At 39.1% G+C, this 26,739-nt stretch overlaps 1 protein-coding gene across 6 annotated transcripts in view; it reads left to right on the forward strand.

Moving 5' to 3' along the window:
- The window catches only part of TDRD9 (tudor domain containing 9), a 70,093-nt gene extending 52,229 nt beyond the window's left edge, over positions 1 to 17,864 (forward strand). For all 6 annotated transcript variants that reach the window (XM_042047730.1, XM_042047732.1, XM_042047729.1 and 3 more), the window contains 15 exons: positions 555 to 662; positions 2,626 to 2,726; positions 3,363 to 3,536; positions 4,833 to 4,944; positions 6,286 to 6,498; positions 7,456 to 7,545; positions 8,777 to 9,037; positions 9,477 to 9,626; positions 10,658 to 10,728; positions 11,084 to 11,193; positions 11,360 to 11,453; positions 12,096 to 12,234; positions 13,321 to 13,430; positions 15,770 to 15,842; positions 17,065 to 17,864. In XM_042047730.1, the coding sequence (XP_041903664.1) occupies positions 555 to 662; positions 2,626 to 2,726; positions 3,363 to 3,536; positions 4,833 to 4,944; positions 6,286 to 6,498; positions 7,456 to 7,545; positions 8,777 to 9,037; positions 9,477 to 9,626; positions 10,658 to 10,728; positions 11,084 to 11,193; positions 11,360 to 11,453; positions 12,096 to 12,234; positions 13,321 to 13,430; positions 15,770 to 15,842; positions 17,065 to 17,160 (1,902 nt within the window). In that variant the 3' untranslated portion in view covers positions 17,161 to 17,864. The remainder of the gene's footprint in view (positions 1 to 554; positions 663 to 2,625; positions 2,727 to 3,362; positions 3,537 to 4,832; positions 4,945 to 6,285; positions 6,499 to 7,455; positions 7,546 to 8,776; positions 9,038 to 9,476; positions 9,627 to 10,657; positions 10,729 to 11,083; positions 11,194 to 11,359; positions 11,454 to 12,095; positions 12,235 to 13,320; positions 13,431 to 15,769; positions 15,843 to 17,064) is intronic.
- The last annotated feature ends 8,875 nt before the right edge of the window (positions 17,865 to 26,739 follow it).

Below are 26,739 nucleotides of genomic sequence, written 5' to 3' on the forward strand. Positions count from 1 at the left end.
GTGGAGGGGGTGCTGGGAATTTTAGGTCTTTCCACCTATTTTAAATCTGTCAAATTTCCAGTTAAATTTCTTGTCTTGTTTGGACTGATTAGCCGTGATTTTATTTTCACAGACCTGTTTATCATTTCAGTGGCAGTTGGTTTAACTGTGTAAGTAGTGAGCTTCTTGGAACTGAATTGTTAGATCTTGTAAGATGCAGCCTGAAAACTGAACAATTTACCTGTAGCTATTTTGAGTGAATTTATTTAAACTGAGGCTCTTGAAATCAGAACTAACAACTACAATTTTCAAGTAATAGAACAGAGCGAGTCTGCATACAAAACAATTGAAATGTTGTAGAATTGTTCCAGAAATTGAATTCTTTTCACAAAAATATATTTTTAAGAATTTGCGTGAATTCATGTTAAGGCTGCAGTTCCAGTAATTCCTGGACAGAGACAGGAAAAAATATTCATATGAAGATCTGTTGGTATCTCTTCATGTTGCTAGTGTATCTCATTTCAAGAAACTGAATATAATCTGCTGTGTTTCACGAAATACTTTCTTGATTTCAGGTGGTAATAGCTGGTGCTTTCTATCCCAACTACTGTACTTTTGGAAAATGTCAGGAAGAAATTGCCATGAAAGACCTTGCTGGCAAAGATCCAAAAACCACTGTAATGGTATGTTAAGAAGGTGAATGACTTGATTAAGAATCAAGTAATAGAAAGAAATCTGAAGTGTTTGGGTGGTATTTTCAAGTTCTGTTGTGTCTTGGGTGAGGACAGAAATAATTACCTACTCTGGTCCTCACTTGGTGACATTTGTCCCACCTCCCATTCTTTCAGTACAACAAACATTGTGTAGGTGGGAAATTTTAGAGGAATTCCTGAGAGCTGCCTCTATACATTTGGTTGCTAGTCTTGCACAGGCAAACAACTTCCATCAGACGAGTAAAATATGTGGAAGAAGAGAACAGGACTATTGAGGGTACTTTTTGATGAGCACTTAAGTATTGTGTTATTGCAACTTCAGTGTTCCTTTTTTTGTAATCTCCTGCTTGTCCGTGCATGGCATACGTGCTTGTTGCTTTAAGGTTACTCAGGGGTTGCACTGGGCTTTTTTTTTATCTTCTAGAACTGCTTTTCATCTGATTGTGTAAGTGCAAGCTTAAAATGGCTGTGTTGATTTTGCAAAATTGTGCGGTTCGAACTAAGAAAATATTTGGTGTATCTGAACTAGGTATAACACTGTAAGGCAACCGTGACCTGTGCTTAAAGAAACCAAACCTACCAAGGAGCCTCCAAGAACAGACTTTTATTGGCACAAGAGAAAATAGATGAAAAGGAGAGAGAGTCAGAAAATCTTGTTGACAAGGGATTTTTTTGTGCTTCATACTATTTAAGGATATTGAAGCAAAATATCAGACTAGACTCAATCTTGTGGAATAAAGATGAGTCTTGCCACAGCAGCATTGATTAATAGTAAACTGGTAGATTTAAAGAGCTACTTAATTTAATGTGTTTGACTTCTGATCTGCTCATACATCAGCTGCTTGTTCTCTTGAAGAAGGAAGAAATAGCTGCTGTGTCTTCATCAGTGTAAATGATCATCTTGGGCACAAGGGCTGCAAGTTCCTCAGGCTGTCACTTGGAGAGACTCTTGCAGCCATATACTGCTCCTAATGGTGTGCTGAAGATATAAAAGACAATAAAACCTCCCACTCTGTGGTCTCTCTAAATTATCTTCCCTTTAGGCAGTTTCTGCAGTCTAACCTAGAGCATGGTTTTGATCGGCAGCTGATCTTAGTACCATAACTTCAGGGCAAAGGAGCATTGTGAAAAAATAATCTGTTTTTTCCTGTCTAAAGTTGTATGAGCCAAAGAAAAGAAATAGACAGTTGGATAGGCCCTGAAAAATAGTTCAAAGTCTCAAAGTTTGAACTTGCTAACTAGGAGTTCATGATTCTATATTAAATCAAGATCTCTTTTGAGATATTATTAAGAAAAAGACAAGTGGACATCTGGCTACAGTTGCATATTAATAGTTGTGAAAGCTTACATTGGAGTTACTCCTCTGCACAAAGAAGACCAGGAGATTGCTCTTTGTCATCCATGACATGATGGAGCCATGTGAGGGTGCTTTTTCAGTTGTGCAAGCTGTCCCACCATACCTCAGTAATTCAGTATGTGACAGTTCTGCCAGGAAATGCAGGAGCTGGAGGTCCTTCAGTTTCCCAGTGTGTGCACACCCTATAGGATATAGTTCTCGATTGTGGACAAAAATTGTAGCATTCCAGTGGTTTTCTGTTACAAACAAAATCAGAGACACCAGTCAGCTTTTTGGAACAAACTTTAGATTAATATGTATAATTACAAATTAATTTGCTTCATTTATAGTTTATCTGGTATTCTGGTTATTCTGGTTTGAAGCAGTAGGGCATTATTAGCAGCAAAACGATGCTTTTTATTGTCTCTTGAGATTTTTGAATGTACTATAGTATCTAACACTTTCGGAATATGTTGGAGTTTAGATTGTATATAATTATTGCAGCCCAGGTGAAAGAGAAAGCTAACTATTCAGGTGAACTTGAAAGTGCATTAAAGCAATTGAATGTATCCACATTTAACCTCTTTTTCTTAACAGCTGAAGAACATGCCTCCCTATGGATATATATACCATAAACAGTTGCAGTCACTGCTTAGACAGTGTGGGCAGGTAAAATCTATTTCCTACAGTGGATCAAGGTAAGTGTAAAATAAAGTCTCCCGCCTTGTGTTCTCAGTTACAAATCCAGTAATCAATTTCTTTGTCAGTGATGTACTGACAAATTTAGTTAATTTCTTCTCTCTTTGGAATCACTAACTTATTTTTTATGTATTGGTTAGAGTTAAAAACGTAGTTTTGAAGTCTGATGTGCACTGATTGGAATAACATTAGATAAGCTAGCTGAGGTAGAGCCTTTTGGTTTGTCTTTTCTGTTCTCTATCAGTGGACCTTAATTGCAACTCATCTGTCTGTATTTATTTCTGTCTTTTATACTGGATTTAGCTCATTTGTACAGTCTGTTGGCTTTTTTGAGCTGATAATCTGACTAATTTCAGCCTATGACTTCCCAAGGTTTAATTCATCTACCTGTTCTTACTCCTTTTCCAATCTTTAATGCTTTTCTTATTCACATATATTTTCACATCCTTTTCTATTTGCATTAAATTTGGCATGTCCTGGTGACAATGTTAGAAAGTTTTATCACCATCTAATAATTAAAGTTTTAAGGTACATAAAAGCAGTAGACAAAGCCTGTGAGGAAATTACCTTTTATTTTCTGATGGCCTGCTAAGATAAAGACAGGGAGAAAACAAAATTTTTTTCTTTGTAAACAGGGCTTTTGTGGAGTTCTCCCGTAATCCAAAGGAGGTCTTTAAGGTTCTTCCTGAAGTGTACCTGGCAATCAAGATGTCACAGCTGAAGATTCCTTTTGAGCTGTGTGTTCATTATCCAGATGATATCAGAAGACAAGTGCAAGGTGCAGCAGCTGCAGGTTTGGAATTTCTGAGGTAATTATATTGCATATGTAAAATGGGTTTCTTTGCAGCAAAATGAGGTTTGCTGGATTCAGTGGGAATTTCCTTGGAACTGTCACCAAGCAAAAAATGTTAGGTTCAAAAAACAGATTTTAATTTAATTTAAATTTTTTTTAAATTGTTTAAGAGAAATTTTTTCGCAGGACTAGAAATAACATTATTGTTTTAAATATTTCTTTATAGTTAAAGATGTTTTGCTGTTTAAGAAAATTTCAAGTATACAGTTGTCTTCCCCCCTCCGAAGCTCTACTCCATTTTTGTTTGGCATATGAAAATATGGATGTACACAGTTATTTCTGTTCATGGTACAGACAGTGTGGGGATTACTATAACCAAAATAAATAAGGAGTAGCATTAGGGGACAAAAAAGAAAGGGAGGGAGACAGTTTAAAAAAAGAAAGTGTGGGGAAACATAAGGACATGAGGTGTAACAACATAATAGGAAATAATACTGAGGAATGCAATGTAGTGAGTCTCTTTGGTCCACACCTGCTTTTGCTAGGAAAATCTGGCATGTGTGTTCCATTGTTACTGGATGCTGTGATTCTAAGCTTCAGGTCATAAAAGTAACCTGATAAAATGGCATTCTGCCTACCTCCTGATTAGTCTGCAGCCATTTCAGTATTTTAAAATAAGAAGTCTGGAATAGGAGGGCAGGAGTGAACTGGGAAGGTTAAAGTACAGGTGAGTATTTTACTTCCAGGTAATTGTACTTAGCTTTTAATAAAATATTTAGCAGTTTCACTCTGCCCAAAACAGCACTTAAAAACTTTGTGAAAATTGGGTCTTCAGGAACCAAGCCTCCTAGGCTGAAAGATGTAGTTTTAAAGTTCTTATCTTTTGTCAAGCAAGAGGAATATTTTATATATATACACACATTAAAATTTCTCTATAAAACTCTGCTGAATTTATATTTGTGGTTTTGTATACTGTATTTTTAAAAAATAAGCTTAGAAGAAAATGCCATAGCAAAAAGCCTCACTATTTAACCTTAATTCTTTCAATTTTTAATAAAGTGATGGCAGAGTTGTGTCCTGGTATGCATCTTTCTGTGTTTGCTTATATTACAGTTAAAACAGTTACTCTGTAGTAATTTGGTTCTGTGTGGTCATTTTCCTTTCTAATTGAATTAAGGTATTTCTAAATAAAAGTCATTAAGTACATGAATGTGCCCTAGGGATACCTTGGAAAACAGATGAAAGCAAAAAAATTCATCCTCTTGAGTTTTCTCTTGTGAGTGAAGTATTTAGCATCTTCCTTCCATTTTAGAGTAAATGTGGACTGTCAGAAGCAGACAGTGGAGCCTGTGGAAATCTCATTTGGTGATTTACAAATGTCAAAGAAGGTCCCAAGTCGTTTTCTGTCCATCAGGGTAACAGAGGTAGGAATGTTCTACATCTGAAGTAGGTCACAGCTAATAATCAGTACCTAGATAGCTTAGCAGAGATTAATATTTGACAAGCTTAAGTTAAAAAATTGGGTACTGATAATAGTTTTAGTGCAGAGGTGTCTGTAAGAAGCGTGGGGAGTATTCTTGGCCTTATTTTTAGTAGTTCTTTGTTAAACAGTACTCTCATGTTTGCGCTTGACAAAATTTTTGGGATTTGCTGGCAGTAAATGTTAGTTGGAAGTAGGCATAAATGTAAAGAAGATTAGTGGAAGAGGTAAAGCACTTGTGTAAATTATAAAAATGAGAATCAGTAGGTATTTGGGACATTTACGTGGTTATTAACTGCTAGTTTTCTTCAGAAACTGTACATATGAGAAATGAGATGAATTAATGGTAGTATATGCTCATTCAGAAAAATATTTCATGCATAGAAGTGTATTAGGGGAAAATTACATGTATATACAAATATTTCTGAAATCTGAAGCTGATATTTTTAAATCTTGTGTTAGATCATCTTCATTAGTTGAGTAATAGCAATATCTATGCTGCTGAAATAGAATTAATAAAAGCATTTAAAGCACTGAGCTAGGGGAAATAAGATGAAGTATTAAAACTGCTATAATAGTGGTGTGTTTTGCAAGTGGAGAAAAGAATATTTTCCTCCTCTTACTCAGATAAATCTCTTGGATAAAAAATGTTAGTGAATTTAATCAGACCCATTACAATTACTTAGCTATCTATAGTACTTCTGTTTTAATAAGTCAGCTTTAATGATTGTAAATAAAGATTGGTTTTTATTACAAGCATTCAATATAAAGTCTGAAATGGTTATATGAGTTTAGACATTTGAAAAGATGACTTATTTTATTCAATTGGATTCAAATAGGTGTGTGTTGTCACCAGTTTCCTGAAGTATGGCTCATCATAGCAGGAACAATGCTGATGTGCTGACACATGTAGCTAGCTGTTATCTGTCACTGATAAAAAGAAGTGCACCAAATCTGTGCACCTACCTAATCAACTGTCTACCTTGTATTTTCTGTATGTTAACTTGGTTTAGGAAAATGGAAGCAGTCTTCTCCTAATTTTCTGTATTTTGGTAATGCTTATATCGAAATCTGTTCAGATGGAGAGTATGTTGCAGTAGCACAGAAAATAAACATTTTTGAAAAAATACTGAATTATGAGACAAATTCTTCACTGCATTGTTGCAGCATGTGAACTGTTGTGTCAGGAGTAGGAGTGTTTTCATGTATTTTGCTCAGATGTGGTTTGTATTTGATGTAGAAGAATAATATGAAATCTGTTATTGTCTAATTTTTATACTTTCAGGTAGTAGAAGTTGGACACTTCTGGGGTTACAGGACAGATGAAAAAAATACAGCTGTTCTCAAGGCTCTAAATGCTGAAATTAACTATCAGAACCTGATGGATTTAGCAGTGCCTCCACGTGTAGATGTTCTTTGTCTGGCACCATTCACTTATCTGGGAAAGAGAGGATACTACAGAGCTCATGTTCTGTATGTTCATGGAGATCTTGCTGAGGTAATGTGCTATGTCATATTGAATTGGTAGCATGTAATTGGGTTAACAGTCTTGGAGCTTTGATGCCTATTTTTAAAATTTATCTTTTCTGCAAATCACTCTAGCCAGAATAGATTAATTTGTTTCTTTTCCAGAACATGGGAATTTTTAGTATTAAATTGAGAAGCTCTTGCAGAGTGAAATAAAATAAAGACTAAAACCTCCAGTGAATCTGAAAGCATGGGGGGTTTTTTTTGGAGGAGTGTTCATGCTGCTGAGTTCTATACCATCAACAAATTCATCAGAATATTTTGGCTTTTTGTGCTGATATGAGTAATGGAAATTAGTGCCACAATTGGTATTGATTTTTCAGGCCAGTACTTTTCAGCATTTTAAGGACAGATTTTTTTTGTTTTTGTGAGACTGGCCTTTGAATTTCTTTTATTTCTTAACCTGGTTGGGTGTCAGCACTACAGAGTCAATACTGAATATTGTCATAGTTTAACATCATGAAAAATTAGTGAGTAATAGTGCTAATCTCATCATTTTCACATTTGAGTTTATAAACTCAGGTTTATTTATCAGTCAGTGAACACATGTTCACATTTGCTTAGCTGCAGTTGTTAGGGAGTGTCTGTGACTCTTAAGAAGTAAAGTTATGCAGATGTGGGTATGGGGAGAGAATTTAGAGCCTTTTAGAGAAACTTGCCTTTTCTAGATTTAGTGGATTATTTGCATTACAAGTTGATATTTAGGCCAAGGGGTCAAATAATAGACATGATAAAATTTGATGTATTTGTTTTGACATGACTTCATTTGCATGCTTTCCAGACTTTGAATTTGCTTCCATGTGACTTGATAAGATTTGTGTTGCACTGTAATTTTTAAAGTCAAACTGTGACTCTTCTTGGCACTCAAAGTAGCACTTCTAATACTGTGGAATCTTTGCAGATACTTTTGATTTTTTTTTTTTTCCAGGTTTTTTTTGTCGATTATGGCAATAGGTCAGAAGTGCCTTTGAATAAATTAAAAGAGATTCCAAGCTGTCTTCAAGAGCTTCCTTTCCAGGTAGGGGTGATGCTGTTGGCTGCTGCTTACTAGATATTTTTGTGTCTCGCCTGGCAAACAGGAGTGAACTTCAAGTCAGGATGCTTTTCAGAATAATAATTGAATAATACGTATTTTGCTGATGCAAGTACCTACAGATCACCTTCACTAATAGGCAAGTGTTTTCCAGAGGTGTGTGTATTCACAGAGCAGGAATTCTTGTGTGTAATTGAACTACATTGTATTTAATTGTAGAGAAATTCTAATTTTGTAAAGCTGTGGTTTTTCTTGTGCTGCTTTGCTGTTCTTTGAAGTGCTGGCTTTCCTGGGATCTTTTCAGATAGTACTCTCTTGGTCATTAAATACGAGTATTATAGATCTAGTGATCTTTTGACACAAATTAGAGGAATTTTATAGCTACTTTTTCAGAAAAATAATTCTCTTGAGCTGTATTTACAAATAAAATAACAATACTTCAATTGTAACTCAGTTTTTCAGTGCTCACTCAGATATTTTTAAACTAAGAGAAACAGTTGTATCATACTAACTGTGTTCTCTGAAGCATTTAATGATGAAAATGAGAAATGGACCAGCAGAAATTGGATTAGATCTTGACAGGGCTAAGTTTGTTTTCTTTTGTAATTGATGTAAAAAGATAATTTCGGCAAGAAGCATCCTTTTTTGTATTTTCTACACACGTATTAAATGGAAGTGTATTTCTGCTTCAGGCCTGATCTTTTAATGACCAGTTTTAATGACTGGCTAGAAAAAAAAACAGGGTTTCTGCAGTAAATTCATTCAAAGACATAATTACAGATAGTGATTGTGGACATGAGAACTTAATTACTCTTGCCTGCCAGGGACAGAAGAGCTGTAGTGGTCCTACCAAGCTTTCTGTTACCTTAGCTGAAAAGAGTTGTGGACTGTGATGTTTTTTCCAGAGAAGACACCTTTGTGCTCCTAAGATTTCAGTGTGAATGGTGAATTACTACCAAATTATCCTTTATGTACTGTTTGCTCTGATTCCTTAGCAACTGTGTACTATACTGAAGTGATATGAGCTGTCATGTGTTGGCAGTGATGGAGTAGGAATTATGCCAGTAGCTTTACAGCAGCCCTAGGAATTAGCATAAGCCGCAGCAATAATTATGAAATAATTTATAGTTATTAACTCAGTTTGTTGAGAAAGCAAAATATTTCCTTGCCGATTCTCTGGTCAGGCAAGCATTGTTTTCAGTGGTTTCTGCTCTAGGCTTTGGAATTCAAGATGTGCAAGATGTGTCCCTCTGCCCAGTCGCTGGTGTGCGGGGAGCCGTGGAGCTGCAGCGCCAGCCAGAGATTTGCCTCCCTGGTCAGTGGCTGCACTCTGCTTGTGGAGGTTTATTCCCTGGTGCACGCGGTCCTGCACGTGGATGTTTTCCGTCACTCGGGGCGCAGAGGCCTGGTGAATATTCGGGATGTGCTTATCGAGGAGTGCTATGCTGAGCTAGCAGAGGAGTCCTACGAGTCACGAGTATGTATTGGCTGAGCTGCTGCTGCTTTTTTTATTCTAATTTATTTCAGTTCAGGCTGTCCTGAGAAGCTGAGCTGCAGCTTGACTAGTGGCAAGGTTAGTACTTGAATAGGGCAGTGTATTTTTATGTGTGTGCATAATGCATATCGAGCTGTTGGCCAAAAGCATTGCTGCTCTGAGACCCTTTCTGGAAGAGGTGTTTACTGAGAAATGACTTCCTCAGTTGAACTGCTCCACTCTTGCTTGAAACTCTGAAAAACTGTAACTGCTTCATAGTTCTAACTCTCTTCCATTTTGATGTTTTATATAATCTGAAAGGTCATCAGAACATTGGTTTTTTGTCTTTGTATGAGAGTATTTCTTTGTGTGGGACTTTTTTTGTAGAATTTCTGAAGACATAACTGTTCAAGGCTTTTTTAACACTTCTCTTATTGTATAGCAAAGCCATGATTTGCTCAAGGAATTATTTTTGGACAAAGCAAAAGAAGAAAAGCAAATGCCTGTGTCTTCAAGACATGAAGAAAAGCATCTCATTGAAAGACTGTTGAGCTGTTTTTCTGAAAATAAATCTGATGCACCAACCCATAAGGTAACTTGAGAGGTGGTTTTGGCCTGTCATCCCCATGACCCTGCTTCTGACATTGAATGGAGATGAGGGCCGAAAGTACCTTAAATAACCAAGCACTATCTGATGCATTGAGTAGGGCACCGTACTTTCTGTTGGTAGAAAGCCACAGTGTGACCACTGTTTCAGACTGGTCTGCTGCAGCTTTGAACACAGTTCTGAAGTACAGCCTGGGAGCTAATGATCCAGCTCTTCTGACACATCTAAGGCAGCACTTTGAACTCATGCAGAGCAGAGATATAATTGAACAGCTGAATGCAGTGTTTCCCTACATGGTAGTCTTCATTATATAAGCCACAGGAAAATAGCAAGTTTACAACCCTGTCAGTTTTTCAGAAAATCTGAACGTGGTTTTACTGTACACAGTGTTTCATTCTTCATCAGCTAGTGATAGGTAAGCAGCTGGGATAGGTGAAGCAGTGAATGCTCCAGCAACTGATGGTAGTAATAATGCTTTTCCTCTGCCAGTGCAAACTCAGAAATGTGTTTTGAGGTATCTAGTCACTACTAAGTTGGAATATAAATGTGTGTTACAAGTTAGGCCTCATCTATATTCTGATTATTTTCCCATTTCAGACCTGATAAAATTTCAGGCTTTCAAGCGCCTAATCATGCTCCATTCACCCACAGGAGTAATCCTGTTTAACTTCTCACTTCATAGAGATATTTTCAAGATTAAAGACCTCATCATGTAAATAAAATTACCTGATTTTCTTAAGTGACCTATGAAGTCTGAACTTGCATTTTTTAAGCTAGAGGAAAATCATCAATCTGTAGCACATGTGAAAATAGGTAATTTTAGATAAGGTGCCTCAACAAGCAAAGTTTGCTTTAGATGAGTGAAATGAAAATGCCATTTTACCAATTTAGCAACTCAGCTGGCTCAGTGCATGCTGAAATGTGTTTGGCTTTAATTTAAATTAAAAGCATTCTGATTGGAAGACATCCAGGTGCTAGCTAACTAGAATGGAATTTGTCTCTCCCTTTTTTTGAAGGTGACAGTTTTTGGGCCGTTCAGTCCTTATCAGCTGAAATGCTACAGTCTGACCAAAGTATCCCAATTCAGGTATGAGAAAACTTTCACTGTAAAGTAGAGTCATGTTCTTAGCTGTTACTCCCAATAAATCAGCAAAAACCACCTAGTGACTCCTACAGATTTTCACTGAATTTTTATTCATTGAGAAGACTGAAGTAGTCAGGCCTGAATTGCATTAATACACACACTATTACTATTTGAAATCTTAAGAGTAGTTTTAAGGTGCATTATTGTCTCACAAAGAGATTATTTATTAACTGTCGTCTAAATCTGCTAACAGTAAACAGCTATTTTGAGTTTGTGTTGTGAATTGAAAATTATTTTTTATTTACATGTTTGTATGAGTTTTGGGGGTTTTTTAATGTTGAAAATATTTCTTCTCCAGAGATGTTCTCATACATAGGGAGAGCATAAACTCCATTGTTGTCCATGATGATGCAGAAGATTGCTTTCAGCAGTTGCTGGTCGCCACTGATGTATCAGTAAATGCAGCTGGTAATGCCTAATAACAATGTTTGGGTTGTTTCTCTAGACTTCTGGTTTTAGAGTAGTTTTATGAGTAAAAATGTTACTGGAGTTCTATGTTACATCTTCTTGAGGTTTCATTTTCATTCAATGCTCCTTGGAGCTATTTGAAATTTTTCTTTTCTTTTGGTGCCAGGGTCTGTGATTTTAGGGGAAACATCTTTGATGCCTCCTATTCATGGCCTGCTTGCACTCCTCAGTATGCTGTTTGCTCCTGCAATAGAACTCAGGTATTTGTGCATTTTAAAGTGGTAGTTCTTCTATTATTTTCTTTAGGATCCTCACAAAATTTTGACAGATTTTCTTTGCTTTCAGCATTTTATATATTCCCTTTTTGGCATTTTTTTTACGAGTTTCAGTATAGTATGTAGGTAAAACAACTTGTTCATGTACTTGGGAGTTGGTGCTGCAGAGTCTCCCCTCGTGATAAGGCATTACAGCTCCTGACAGTTGTGCTGGAAGCTTGGGAAGGTGGAGTGTAAACTGGGCATGTTAAGTCTACATGAGGAGAGGAACTTACGTAATTTTTTGTAAAAGCTAAGTTCTGGCAATGGCATTACTGTTATGTTTTCTTCAAATTGTGGTATTTGTAGACTGTCATTTCAACATAGTGAAGGTTGCTTTCCATTATTTTGCTTATGGATTATTTTTTGGTAAGTTTTGTATGTTTTTATAACCAGAACTTCATTTTTGTTTCATCACTGTATTTTAAAAATCAGTATGACTGAGTGTGAATGCCTCTCAATTGTTTTAGCTTCTTTCAAAGATGTGTCTTGCTTTGCATGGCTTAGACAAATTCATTTAAGTATGTCTTCATAAGAGTTTTATTTCTTCATCTCTTGGTGAGACTGTTTTCTTTCTTTCTCCTGTAGAGTTGATAAAAGTGGGAAGTATTTTACTGGTGTTCTGTGTGGTTTGGGTTGGAGTCAAACTTCTGGGGTTCCACTGCTTCCGGCAAATGATATGGAGCTGACATTTGATGTGCATTTTGGACTGGAAGACATAACAGAGGTAAAACTTGGATAAGAATTTTCACTACAGTAGGAATGCAGTAGAAGTCAGTGCATCTGAACTTGTTAACTCTTAGTATTAATAGAAAAGCTTGTTTGGACTTGCGGGGTTTGGGTTTTTTGTGGTTTTGTTTGGGTTTTTTAATGTTCTCCCTTTTTGTAATCTTGGATTTTTATCAGGAGAAGCAGTTGCCCCCTCCCTACACTTGAAACAAATAAAATATTATAGAATGTTATACCCTTTTCAGAATACAGTCATCAATTTTGCAGTAACCAGTTGTCAATACTTACTAACTTTGTCCTTGGGATTGTCATGGCTTTTACTGACAAGCAGAGCAATGCTGCCTTTCAGGCTTCAGTTTGATTTCACAGCTCTGGTAAGTCATCTGTGTCGAGCTACGTCTCTCAGAGCAGATCAGCCAAACAAACAATAAAGCCCCTGCATTCCTCATTACTGCCTTTTGCAGCTCAGAGAGTGAGGCCTGTCAGAGGGAAGCATGTACATAACCTGTGCTGTGCAGGACAGTGGCTGTGTTTGATGTGTGTGAGACAGTGAGGGATGTGCCCTGGTTAGGTCTGTGTGCAAAGCAGGTGCTTGGGGTGGTTCCTGGAGGTTTTCCAAGGACACAGTGGACATGCTGGTGCACATCTCTGTAAGCTGTTACTTTCTGAAAGTACTGACTTGGTGTGATGGCTGTATTCATGATGCCTTAGCCAGAATGGTAGCACCAAGCTGTTGTACATGTGAAAAATAATGGACAGAGAGAGAAAATTGTTAAAACTTTCACAGAAGGAATTCTGTGTTGGAAAAAGTCCAAGCAAGTGGTAGCCTGTATGTTTTATGGCATATCTGAGTAACCTTAAAAATTGTGATATCATGTGGCTGAAATACCAACATCATTGACCACCAGAGGTGCAACTGCAGGAAGAAGCATTTCTGAAGCTTTGGATGTTTTTGCTTATGCAAATAATATTCCAGTTCAAGTTCAGTGATATGGGTGCCACGACCACCTTCACGTCAGTGTAATATGATACAGACCTTGTGCTGGTTTAAAGTGCTTTATATTCTGTCACTGGTGTTTTACAGATAAACAGCCTGAGGACAGCCATGAATAAGCTGCTCTGTGAACATGCAGTGTGTTATGGACAAGAGCAAGTGGCACAGCTGCAGGAAAACATTCGTCAGAAGCTTCTATGGTAATCATTTTGTAGAAATAAGATCTTCTGTTTCAGAGTCTCAGCAGAAATGAGATGAGTGCTTGCTTGAAGCATAGCTCAGATTAGGCTTTGGAAAAATAATACATGCTCTCATTTAATGATGTTTTTCATTTACTTTGTTTATTTATAAAGCAGTATACTAAACAACCATAGACTTCTTGTGGAAGCACTGGTTCTTCAGGGAAGCCCAATCAGTTAGGAGTCATAAAACCTAGACTATAAAACCTGTTCTGCAGGAAATCAGCTCTTATGTATCCTTGTTTTTTGCACTCAGGACAAAGCTAATGGAATCCTATGGCAGAACAGTGCAGAAAGATTTAGAATTTTTTCTTCCTGTACATTAAATTTGAATTATGTGTGCTGCCTTTCCTCCCTCAGTAGACCTGTGCAGAATAGGTGTTGGCCAAGTGAATTCGAAGTCTCAGGCCAGTTTAGGAACTTAAGTAAGGCCATCTGCCTTTTTGCCAGCAAGCTTCTCCTTGTAAGTGAAGCAGTGGTTCTGAAAAGACCATTGTGGTTCAGTGCAGCCAGCCTGGAGAATTTTTTCAGCTTGTAGTTTGGGAGAAAGAGTGCAATGAACTATCCCAGGAGCAGCTCCTTCTAATGTCTGTCCCTGCTGAGCATAATGTGAAAAGTTTTCCCTTGTTTGTACACTCAGCATGCATTTTAGTGCTCTCTGTATCATCAGGAGAATTTTCTCATCCTGACCTGGCTCTCTACTGAACTATGTTAAAAAGAGCTCTGGTCCAGAGTCCGTAACCTAACTCTTACCAGCCTCATCTCTAAGAAATACAACTTTTTTTTTTTTTGCTGGTAGAGCTTTGCTGAAGTAACTGCATGATGTCAGTTTTAGGCAGTTCCTTGTGCTGATAAAGATCACACCCCTGCTCTTACCCAGGGTTACCAGAAAGATTATCAGAGCATCTATTTATGTTGATTTTTCAGGTGTTTCTTGGTTTTGAAAGTACCTGCTCTCTTACCTGTGGAAAAAAACCCCTATTACATTGCCTTCAGTTTAAAGCAAGCACCCATACTTCCTATTTCCAAAACTCCAAATAAAATTCACGTGCATTCCATAGTAACAAGTCAGCCTTACCTTTTGAGGTACTAGAAGTGAAATTAAAAGAGCACAAGCAATGGAGAAGTCAAGGAACATGGGTAGGCAGAAAGAAGCAAAGCCACAACCCCCCTCTGGAGGTGACTGTGACAGTAACAGCTCATGCTGGGACATCAACACTTACATGCTAAATTGAAGGCACAAAAATGTCACTGCTATTTGTTCAGACATGTGAATACTTGCTACAGTCTCGGCACCTATTTTGGGCTGATTGTTCAGACATCTCCAGCCAGCTGGGAGGGGAAGGGTCAGACCTTGGCACAGGTCCTGGGCACTGACATGTTCCCAGCTCAGTCAGCACTGGCTGCCTGACTCGGCCACTCTCATCAGCCCTTGGACTTCTTTGTCTTCAGGATTTTATACCCTTCTGTGGTAGCCTTTTCTCTCGTGGAATTTTTGTACATTTATTGGTTGTCTTTCAACAATCCTACAGCTATTTTTATTTAAAATTTTATTTCATTTTTGTATGGTTTTATTTGAAGGAATAAACAGTCTCATTATTGTAAATGATTTCTTCTTCTCCCTTGTGTAAAATCTTTCTTGGTTTTGAATATTTTTTCCCAATTGTACTTTCTGTGTTTTGGAAAAAACATTTATTAATACAAGTACATAGGTAAAAATTCAGCCTGAACAGTCTTTCATAACTGTTTTCCATTTTTCAAAAGCTAATTGTATTTACAACATGTCACCACTACATAAAACTAAAATCAGGTTTTGAAAAACACATCTAGACAGAATTAATTAATGTCTACTACTGTTGTACCTTGCACAGCTTGAGGAAATAACTGGAGCAGACAGACTATAGTAATTGAGTTGTCATGCAAAACAAAATACCCTAAAAATAGCTGTATTATACATTCCAGTGAGTAAGCATACATAAAACGTAAGGAATAAATTACAATTGCAAATTCTAGTGCTTTTTAAAAAAAAAAAAAAAAAAAAACTCATTATTTTCTTTAGAAGAAACCACATTCTGATACACTATATGTCCTTGTGAAAATTTGTATTTTGACTTACTACACTGGAGGGGCAAAGTAGAGAGAAGTGAACAAATCAGACTAGATTAACAGGGAAATTTAAGATTCCCTTTAGCACAGACACCTTGTAAATACCTGCTTGTATCTTTTATAAAAAAATCCTTTGTCTTTATAATTAACCAAATATAAGTGTACTTGTTAAGGCTATTTTTATGTAATTTCAGTTTAATCTGCAAATCAAAGCCTCGAGACATAATTGATCCCACCTGGTATGAGAAGCCATATGCATGGAATCAGGTAATGGTATAAAGATTTCTTTTAAAACTTTTTTTTGAGGAGTTTGAGTACTCCAGTACAATTAGTGAAGAGTGTTGAAAGGGAGAACTTTTGGGAGGATGACTTTTTTGTTTATTGAATTTGAAAATACCGTAAGCATTGCAGAGTTAAATTAAAGCTTAAGAACTTTCATTTATGTAATCACCAATGTCTGTTGATACCCTATTTTTGTTTAGTTGTTGGGTGGCTTGTTTTTTAATTTTGTGTATATAAATATTTAGTGTTTTCAGGCAGATCTCTCCATGGGTTTTAAGTTGAGAGAGATTGTAAAGGCAACTTCACATTTGTTGGAAGTTAAAATTTTCTATTCTTTCTGTTAAGCAGCTGTAGCTACATTTTCCTGAACGCAGTGCATTTCAGTTTTGTTTTGGGCTGCTGTGCTTTGAGGTGGCTTTTCCTTTCTAGGCAAACAGAAATAAATGTAGCTTGTTTTAGAACAAATGTGGTGGGATCAGGCAAGAGGGCAGTTTTCTCAAGACCTGGGAAGGTTTCATAAAAAAATTCTCCTAGCTTCCTATTCTCTTAGAAATCTCACCTTTCTTTTTGTAAGGGCCTCTGCAGGCCACTGGATTTCCTGAAGAACAACTACAGTTTCTTAATTAAAAGGGGGTGAGGAATTAGTGAGTGCAGGAGTAAAACTGCCACACACACCCTCCCGGTGGCTCTCCCACCCTGCGGCCCAGAAAGGAGGGGTTTGGTTCCCCTGGTAAAGAGGGACAACAGAGAACAAGCACCAAGGGCAGTTATTTCTAAAAGGCTTTGTTTTAGAGTGTGTTGTGATACACTGCCTTAGGCCAAAGTGTTTCTATTTTCATATTTCTAATTCAGTTATCCTTGGATTTAGGAAGATAATATACTCACTTCTGCTGGTGTTTTATAACAAGCCAAATGTGTAGGCCTTGGATCAGGATTTTTCACTGCATCTGAAGGATCCCCAGGACATCTTAGATCGTAAAATACTACCTGTAATGCTTCGGAATTGACTGTGGAATAGTGTTCTGACTCGGGCAAACCATGAGATAAAGCATTTTGTAGCCCTGGCTCTTCTGTTGCAGTGTGTGGTGTGGAACTGAAATTCCTGTATGATTTAAAACTCTGAACTCTTCAAGACTTCTTCTTAGCTGTGTTATATAGGAAGACATTAAGAATGCATTCTGACTTTCATCTTGCTTCTTTTGACTAGGTGGATTCTCAGCGTATTACTGATGAGTCTGAAAAGCAGCCTGAAAGAGGAAATTTTGTTTATCAGCTCCACAAGCTTGTTTTGTTGAATGACTAAGTATTTCTAGAACTCTTTCAGAGGATGAGGTATTACTAGTCTAAAAATTACTTCTGTCTTGTATGCATGTTTTGCAAGATTGTTCCTTAACATGAGTACAAGTGTACTGAAAAACAGTTTAGAAAATGTTCTGTGTTTCTGAAAAAGCTGAGGTTTGCTGGCCTAGAGTAGAAAAGTTTATTCATAAAAGAAACTGATGTAAATCAGGATGCAATTTTCATTTAATACTTCTGAACAGGTTTATCACAAGGTACATGAAAGATGAAGCAAACGAGGCTTAGTTGTTCATTTTCTGTCTTAAAGCTCATAAATTAAGGGGCATGACTTTTTTTTGTCTTTAATTGCAAGTTGCATTATCCTGTTTTCTTTTTTACTAGTTCTTTTAAAAAATATGCAGCAAAGGGGTTTGGGGTTTTCCTTAACCAAGAACTAGAAGTCAGAAGAAACTGATGATCTAAATTATGTTCTGATCCAAACTATATCTTCATATACTGGATACAATTTTTTCATTAATTTTTTTGTACAGCAAAACATAACATGATTTATTTTCCTGTATGGCAGAAGAATGCTTTCGAATTACTGATTCATGGCACTTTGTTTCATCCTTTCATCTTATTTTTACCTGGGAAATCTTTATTCCTAAAAATCAGGCCAGCAGTTTCAGAATAAAATGAAGAAATTAAATAAAATGGTTTTGTCTCTTCCTTTGTGTAGTCACGTTTAATAAAAGCTAAATTTAGTTATTAATGGTATATGATTGCATTCAAGAAATACATGAATACAAAAGCAGTCAGTATATGGAAGAGTATTCATTTTCACTGTTCACTCAGTGAACATTGGAGGTTATGTAATATCCAGTCACCCTCTAAAGGGCAGAGAATCAGTGGTCACCATAAAGAAATGGCAGATTTTTGCAAAATAAGGGGATGCTTAAAATAAATCATTTGAAGCTGTAATTAAACAGAGGGATGACTGTGTAACAGGCAATTTCAGTGGTTTATTAGAGCACTACTTCCTTAGACACATTTTACTGATCCTTGGGAATTAAAATAGTTAGTGAGAGAGGTCTAACAGAAAAATTGCATCTCAAGTGGCTTGGACAAGAGTATTTCTCAGCCAGGTGTTGTACACCAATTAAGTGTTCCTGTTAAACACCTTGGGGGGCAAGTGGAACAGGCAGGATTTCAAATCTTGCTTTGTCTATTAATGATGGGAGTTTCTGTATGAAAAGGGAACTTGGCAACGCACAAAGGCATGAGAAAAATAATGGAAATCATTCCACATAAGCAGCACTGATTTTTAATTTTTTTATTTTGAAACTCTGTTTCTCCGTGTGTGGGTCTGTGTGTGTGACTGTGCTGCCACCAGCTGGGGACTGCTGTGGTATGGGAGAGAACAGTCCTGAAGGAAGCACAGCATCCTTCCAGTCAGCCTTGCTGAGAGACATACATTTGCAGAAGAATATATACAGTACTAACATTTAAAAAGCAGCTGTTGTGTTTTATTGTTTGATATAGGCTTCAACAGCATTGCAGTCGCTTGAACAAGTTTAAGGTAAGTAGCTTCAGGATTCCCCCTCAAAGGGTAATACTGTTTTACAGTAGTTGTTTCTCGCACTGGAGAAAGAAAGTATTGTAAAATAGTAGTGTCTGTGTGGCTGTGGACCTGAACCCACTCAGTTTTGTGGCTTTTGGGGGCTACTTCCGTAAGAAAAAATGGCCATGACTGCTTGTCAAGATTTGCTGTATCTCCAGATGCTCACCAACATTGAGCAGAATGAGATTTCACTTACCATAATTTATTAGTGATTTATGTACTTCTTCATTGAGTTTAAGGTGGAAATATTTGAATCTGTAAATGGTCAGAATAATGCTCTTAAATGCCTGCAATAGTAATGATAAAGTGACAAACTGTACTGACAGGTGCTCCTAGAATCTGAAACAATGTGCATTGACTATTATTCGTAAGTCCCCCCAAAACTACATTGACACCTGATAACAGTTTTAAATGAAAAGGAGATTTTTTGCCATTGCATGTAATTAATTTTGGAATTTACTGCTACAGGCTCTGATGGAAATGAAATAACATAAACAGAAGAATGAATGGAACTCCAGGGAAGGCAGATCCTTCAGAAACTGTTAAAATGGAGGAACTTGAATTCTTTACCCTACTAAATTCCAGAACCTCAGAAAATATACTGAAATAATGTCTATTTTTAGTCATTTTAGTGTCTGTCCTTGTCCAGGTGTTTCCTTATGGCAGGTATATGGGTGGAGAATATTTTTCATTAATCCTTTTACAGAAAAGTCACCCCTCATTCCTCAGCTGATTCTTGACAGCGCTGCACAGCGCTTGCTCTGTTCTTTCAGGAGAATCACATTGTTACAATGAATAGCAAAATGGAAAAGGGTGTGTAACACAGTTGGAAATTCCACATTCCTTCCCCACAAAGTCTGTGTGTAGGAATTAGGGTGGTTTGAATGAACCCAACTGAGTCCTGCTGAGCCTGTGGCCACCTGCACCATGGCAGCTGTGCTCTCTGCAGGGAGTGCGAGTGGGGAAATCAAGGTGAGAGTGGATGTCAATGTGAAGTGATCCATTTCCAGAGAAAACAGGACTGTCCTCTTTTAGCTGGATGGCATTTTTAGGAGGTACAGGTGAGTGCATGTATGTCCTGTCCATTGCTTTGACCTTTCCTAGCACAGTTGTGCTGCTCTTGGCTCCTGAGCTACCTATTCTGGAAGCTTGCCCACGGATTTTACAAGAGCTTTTGTTTACAGTGCAAAGAGAAAATTGAGTTACCAGGAAAAGGAATGCCAGGGATGGAATTTGAGTAATAAAGGGATGGTGACTTTATAGGGCACAAGGAGTGCAGTCCCAGCAGGTTAAATTTAATGTCAGTCTGCATGAAAGTGTCAGAAAAAGGCCACATGAATTAGGATAAATTACAAAATCATGGTTTAAACCAGGATACGGGTGTTGGCATAGATGGGAGTTAAACTGACCTTGGAAAGGTCATTAGCATGTTTTTCAAGGACCAGGGTAACACAGAGCAGGGTTTGTCTACCTCATGGACAGGGATAGAACTGAACAGAAAAATAAAAACCCACCATCAGTGTATATAGTTTGACTTGGAGTTTCCTTTCTGTAAAAGAACCTTGAGGAAAACAGATGAAACTCCAAAGAGGTTAATAAATGAAAGAAACCTGAGGCAAAGATGGTATGTCTGAGACATATTAATCCTCCAGAGGAGTGTTGAGGGAAGAGGCAAGCTCGGAGCTGATCTGGTGAATCTGTTGGAAGATAAATTGCTCTTTTCTTAGTCACTGAGCTACATGGGTAGGTGTATTTGTCATCCCTGTCTGATGCTCCTATATTTAGCTTTCACTCAAGCTCTGGGAGTGTCTGTCTAATCTGCCAGATCTATGACTTAAATCCCTTGGGGTAACAGAGGTGGTTGCTCCTTCTGCTGAGAGCGCTCTTCCGTCCTGGGCAAGGACAGGACCTTCCTAGACATCCCCCTTTCAAGGGAGGGACTCAGCCCCTTCACATCCCCATGAGTGATGGGGAAGTCCTGGCAGATGTTTCTTGGCACAGGGATGAGTTAATGGATGTTTCTCGATCCCAGGGCAAGGGGGCAGAGAGTTGAGCTTGGGTGCTGGTGCTCAGTGAGGGATGCTGCTGCTCACTGCTGGTTTTGCCATTGGAGTGGTAGAGGGCAGTGGGTTAAGGTGAGCTGGGCAGGAATGAGCTGCACACACCATGAGCCTTCCTGAGGGGTCATGGCCTTCACTCCTTCACCCCAGCAATTCCCTCCCTCACAGTGAGCCACCCTGGGGAAAGAGAGCAGTGGGGTGCCACTTGGTTCAGGGGAAGGAGGGAGGTGAAATGTGTGGTTGAAATGCTGGCATTCATTTCCTCCTGTGCTGCAAAAAGCGCAGAGGCTGCTTTTTGCTCTGAAAAACTGCAGTCAAAACTTCATCACTCATGGTTAGATGAGTTCACAACTTCTTCATGTCATGCTTATGAAACTTGTCTTCTCTCTGTGCCAGTCAGAGTGATAAGCCCCAGGTGCTCCACAAACACACCACTGTGATGATCTTCTTTTCCCCTCCTGTATTGGTTTTTTGTGCCATGTGGAGAACTGTGGAGGGGTTTTAAATATTTCACTTCTCTCATTTTGTTTTCTTCCTAAACAGAGCATAAAACACCCAGGGGTACCTTTCTCCCTGGATATGTGTACTTGAAAAGGAAGGGTACAGCTCTTGGCAGTATTTCAACATTTACAAAGCTCTTTGTTCTCTTTTTGGTCTGTTAGTAGCAAAAATACAGAGTGTATAATCAGGAAATGAACAGCACAGAGGATGCATATGTATCTCTGGGGTTTTCTTGGTCTGTCTTTAATAAGGGCAGAAAGGCCACTATTAAAGGACAGGAAAGTAGATAAGATTTTATTAAAATTCTTGATACAGACTGTATCTTCCACAGCACGTATTTCAAGAGGTCACAGAACACAGCTGCAGGTGTTAAATGACAGAATAATAAGATCACAGCAAGGGCTCTGGTCTTTTATGTATGCAATTCTGAATTGGGTCAGTGGCTAGTAAAATAGCAATAAATAAAAATAAAATTTGAATTCCAACTAGACACACCCAATATTAAGGGCTGTAGCAAGCACCTTCCAGTTGCACTTAAGCATAATTTCTAAAAGCTCAAGGCAGTCTAGAACCCAGCTAGTTTTCAAAGTACAATACTTGAAGGGCTCCTGTGAAAAGCAGGATGGTTCTTTCTAACCCTCAGCAAAATAAGCAATTGTGAACTACTGCAGAACTCCTGGTTGCACATTTAAGGCTGTACGTGATGCTGTGTAAGGCTCTGATGCTGTTGGGATACTGTGAGCAGCTCAGAATCCAGGTTGTGTTAATTGGCACTTGCATGATTTGTGTCTCCCTCACTGAACATTTCAGTAGGTCTCACTCCTCAGAAAGGTAGGAGAGAACCTGGATTTAGCAATTCTGCTTTTATTGCATTTCGTAGGAAGGCTCTTAATCCCCTGGATATAGCAAAGAAGCCACATTTGACAGTGCACCCCTTCTGTTTCAGAGAATTTCTGAGATACAAGGTTGAAAAATTACGTTGTAAACAAGAAAAGAGATCTTTGAGCAACAAAGCAACTTTCTGTCTCCCTGCCGACTCCGAGTTTCTAATGACTTGTGATGGCTGTCATATTATTCTAATAATTGTTATTGTAACTTAAGCTCAGCCACTACATTGAGTTCTTTAGGCTGGCATTTTGACTGAGTTCGAACAGAATGCAGAATTGGTGAGCTGAGAAACTCGTGAACCAGCATAATGAACACTGCACAGGGAAAAATAAAAACTGTGATTAAGACAGCTATGAATAGAAGAAAAGAAACACTGCCTCCCAGTCTGTTCCTTGGAAGTGATTTCCTCATAGCAGGAAGGAACATCAGCAAAGTGAGATCACTGTGCCCAAGGGCACAGCAGCCAGGCGTTTTTGGGGTTGATGAGTGAAGCATGAGCTAAGCAGGCTGCAGAACCAAGGAAGCAAGTCAGAGGCTACAGCATTTTTATTTTTTGGGGGGGGTGGTGGTGGCTAAAACAACCCCAAAAATCATCCAGGCAGGGTCAGCAGAATCGGACCAGCGACGTAGATCTCAGTGGATGAAAACGCTCCTGTGGAGAGCATGATCTTCTCCAAACCACCTCAGTGCAGGTAGGTTTGCCAGTGCAGCTTGGCCAACAGACTGCTATGAAAAATCTAAGAAAGGTATTTCTGACCTGCTATTCCAAATCTATGACAAGTTTCACACATCCAGACCTTCCTCTTGTGCCACAAGTACTCCAGGTGGACTGTTCTACCTCATCAGTCTGCAGGTTTCTGTCCTTCACCTCCTGCTGATAAGCAGGGTCACAGCAATCTCGTATCCTCCGTGAGGTTGATCACAGAACGTGCTTTATTAACTCAAACTCCAGGCACTTGTTCCCTTTTCCTACTTGTATGTCAGGATTGGTTTTATAAATTCAGTTTCGTTTCCTAAAGCCTTAAAAAGCATTCGAAGCTTATCTTCCCTGCAGTCTCTGTGAGGCCTGAGGCTCGTGCTGCACTTCAGTGCTCATGTACCTGGCCTGCCTTCTTCCAGTGGTATTTTCCTTCTTGGTGCCAGATCACTTCTCTTACTTTGCCTAAGGCCATTTTCAGCCTGCCCTTGCCAGTGCCTACAGCCTGGTGCCAGACTGCGCTCCTGAGCACCAGGTGCAAGATCTGTTGCCAGCTCTCACCCCAGAGGTGAAGGAGAGGTAACTGAGGAAATTTCTCCTTACTGAGAAGGAGAAAGCCTCACTTCCCTGCTGCTCTTGGTTTGCCAGGTCTGTGGAGTGGGTGGTTTTTCTGGAGCTACGATTGCAAGGCTGAGACGGGATCATTTCTTGGTCGAATGGTCACCGATCTTCCCAGTGGCTCCCCAGCCAACATAGCCAGCTTTGAGATGCGATTTCCATTGTTCCCAGAATGGTCATCAGTGCTGCACAGAGCCGAACCCTCAGCTTTCTGGCAGAACTAAAAAAAGGCAAGGATTAGCAGCCTGAAGCCTGAAGAAAACCAGAGGTGGCCAGCCTCTCTTGCAAAGTGGTCCACCTCCTAATTCTGCTACCGTCGTATCAGGATTTGTCTCAGCATTTGCACTGGTGTTCTAGCAACTGAGTGTTTCTATGAGACTTGACACCTCTGACAGACATACAATTACAGTGGTTTCTCCACCCTTTAACATGGAAATAGCTCCATGCCACTGTCAGCTCCGTGAGCCCTCCGCTGGACAGAGAAGTTTTGGTCCCATCCACCTCTCAAAGAAAGGGGAGTTAAACTTGTACAGCCCAGTGTAAAAGTTTAACAGCATCTGCTTCCCATCCTCGTGTCCCTTGTTGCTGTAATCTGTGACTCATGGGGCTGCAGGCTGAGAACTGATGGCACAGCATGAACTCTGACCTGGGTATTCTCTGTCAGCAGATCAAACACAAAAGAACTAAAAAAAAACCCCAAAATTGAAAAAAACCTAAGTACTTTTTTAGCTCACGGTCAGCTATTGTGAATGCTGGATGTGCACCATGCCTCTCAGGAAACTCCAGTTGTTATTATATTATTGTTAACCACTAATTACTAAACTAATTCATTGAGACTAGATACCTGTCTTCTAGATAACTGAATCTGGTAAGAAGATTAATCTTACCTCTGAGGTATATTAATCGACATGTAACTGCCAAAAAAAAAAAAATTACAAATTAGTAATTTAGTTGAGTATTTCAAGTAGAATGTTGCTTGGGTATTTTGCCAGTCCAAAGACCCAATATCTTGATTAGATATTAACACTGCTCTCTCCTCACCACTGAGCCAGTTGCATAGTCAGAGAGGGCTGTCAGGTTGATCAAGTGTGATAAATATGTGGTGACTACTCCTAACCATCTGTTTGACCTTCATATGTCTGGAAGTAACTTCCAGATCTATTTGCTCCACCACTTTTCCAGGGATTGAGGTGAGGTTGACCAGTCTCTAGTTTCCCATCTCCTCTTCCTTCTCACCATTCTTGAAGTTAGAAGTGACATTTGCTTTCTTCCACTCCTTGAGAACCTTCCCCTGCTTGCCATGACCTTTTAAAGGTTATTGAGTGTCCTCAAATGGCATCAACCACTTCCCTCAGCTCTTGTGAGTGCAGCCCATCAGGTTCCAGGGACTTGTCAGGGTCTGGTTTATTTAAATTTTCCCTAAACTGATCCTTCTCTAGTGGCAGGAAGTCTTCCTTGTCCTGCATCATACAATGGCCTCAGGTGCCTGGGATTCCTAAAGGCAGATACAACCAGTGAAGACTGAGAAAAAGATGGCATTGTCAGCTTTCCCATGTCCTTTGTCACCAAGTGCCCTGCCAGTCACCAGTGGGCCCACCTTTTCCCTAGTCACCTTTTGGCTGCTTATTTACCATAGAAACCATCCTTGTTGAACCCTCATATCCCTCTGTAAATTCAATTTCAGGTGGGCCTTGCCTTTCATAACAACATACCTGCATATTCTGACAGTATCTCTATATTCCTCCTGGGACACCTTGTCCCTTCTCCCACCTCTTGAACACTTTTTATGCTTAATTCTTACCTGGAATTCCTTGTTCATTCATGCAGGCCTGCTTCTACCTCTGCTTGGTGTCTTCCTTGTTGGAATGGATAGTTCTTGAGATCAGAGAAGGTGATCCTCAAGAATGGGTCAAAAATGTATGGAGATTTCTTAAGAGTGTCGTTATTTTTGATGGATGATGTAGCTAGGCAGTCACCTCAACTGTTGTGAATTGATATAAATAAAGGTTCATCAGAGGTCCCAGAATGCCTGCAGGAAGACTATTTGCTGGACTTGATTTTGAGACAGCAGTTAGCTGGTGCATACTGAGATCTCAGTATTGGTCACACACAACAGTGTTTTCCTTTCTCAAGATCAAACAAACTCCACAAATCTTGGTTTTAGAGAAGTGGGTTTCACCTTTGGTTAGCAAGCTGCAGCTTTTCTGTAGTCTCTCCAAGACAATTCTGTTCACTTGGCCATCGTCTGTGTGACTCTTTAACAGCCCTTTGTCTCACCCAGTTCTCACTGTGGGCACATCAGAGTTCTGCAGCAGGAGGTGGTCACTGTAATTAAACCTGAGACACCTGACCATGGGTCAAGCAAGGCAGAGCCTGTTGGGACTGCACTTGTCATGACCCGTAAAGTCACCATCCCTTTATTACTCAAATTCCATCCCTGGCATTCCTTTTCCTGGTAACTCAGTTTTCTCTTTGCACTGTAAACAAAAGCTCTTGTAAAATCCGTGGGCAAGCTTCCAGAATAGGTAGCTCAGGAGCCAAGAGCAGCACAACTGTGCTAGGAAAGGTCAAAGCAATGGACAGGACATACATGCACTCACCTGTACCTCCTAAAAATGCCATCCAGCTAAAAGAGGACAGTCCTGTTTTCTCTGGAAATGGATCACTTCACATTGACATCCACTCTCACCTTGATTTCCCCACTCGCACTCCCTGCAGAGAGCACAGCTGCCATGGTGCAGGTGGCCACAGGCTCAGCAGGACTCAGTTGGGTTCATTCAAACCACCCTAATCCCTACACACAGACTTTGTGGGGAAGGAATGTGGAATTTCCAACTGTGTTACACACCCTTTTCCATTTTGCTATTCATTGTAACAATGTGATTCTCCTGAAAGAACAGAGCAAGTGCTGTGCAGCACTGTTGCTGTAAAGTAGTTGAGCCTTGTTCCCAGCCAAACCATTTTTAGCTATTTTTACCAGAGCCCTCAGAGTGGGACCAGGCTGGAATTAACCCTCACTGGCTTCACCTGGCCTTTCCACCTTCAGCTGCAGCACATCAGCTCCAAGAGGGTTTTTAAGCTCCAGTCTGAAGGTTTGAGGGGAGAGGTGGGATAGGTTTGTATTTGTTCTTTGTCTTTTGTTGTCCTGTTGTTTGGATTCTCTGGGCTAACTTGGCTGCTGATCACTGGATGGGTTTTGTTGCTGTCATCATTTTGATG

This window comes from Corvus kubaryi, unplaced genomic scaffold, assembly GCF_017639235.1.
Source record: "Corvus kubaryi isolate FWS band 111438036 unplaced genomic scaffold, C.kubaryi_AGA036_p1.0 66, whole genome shotgun sequence".
In the NCBI taxonomy this organism is placed as follows: Eukaryota; Metazoa; Chordata; class Aves; order Passeriformes; family Corvidae; genus Corvus; species Corvus kubaryi.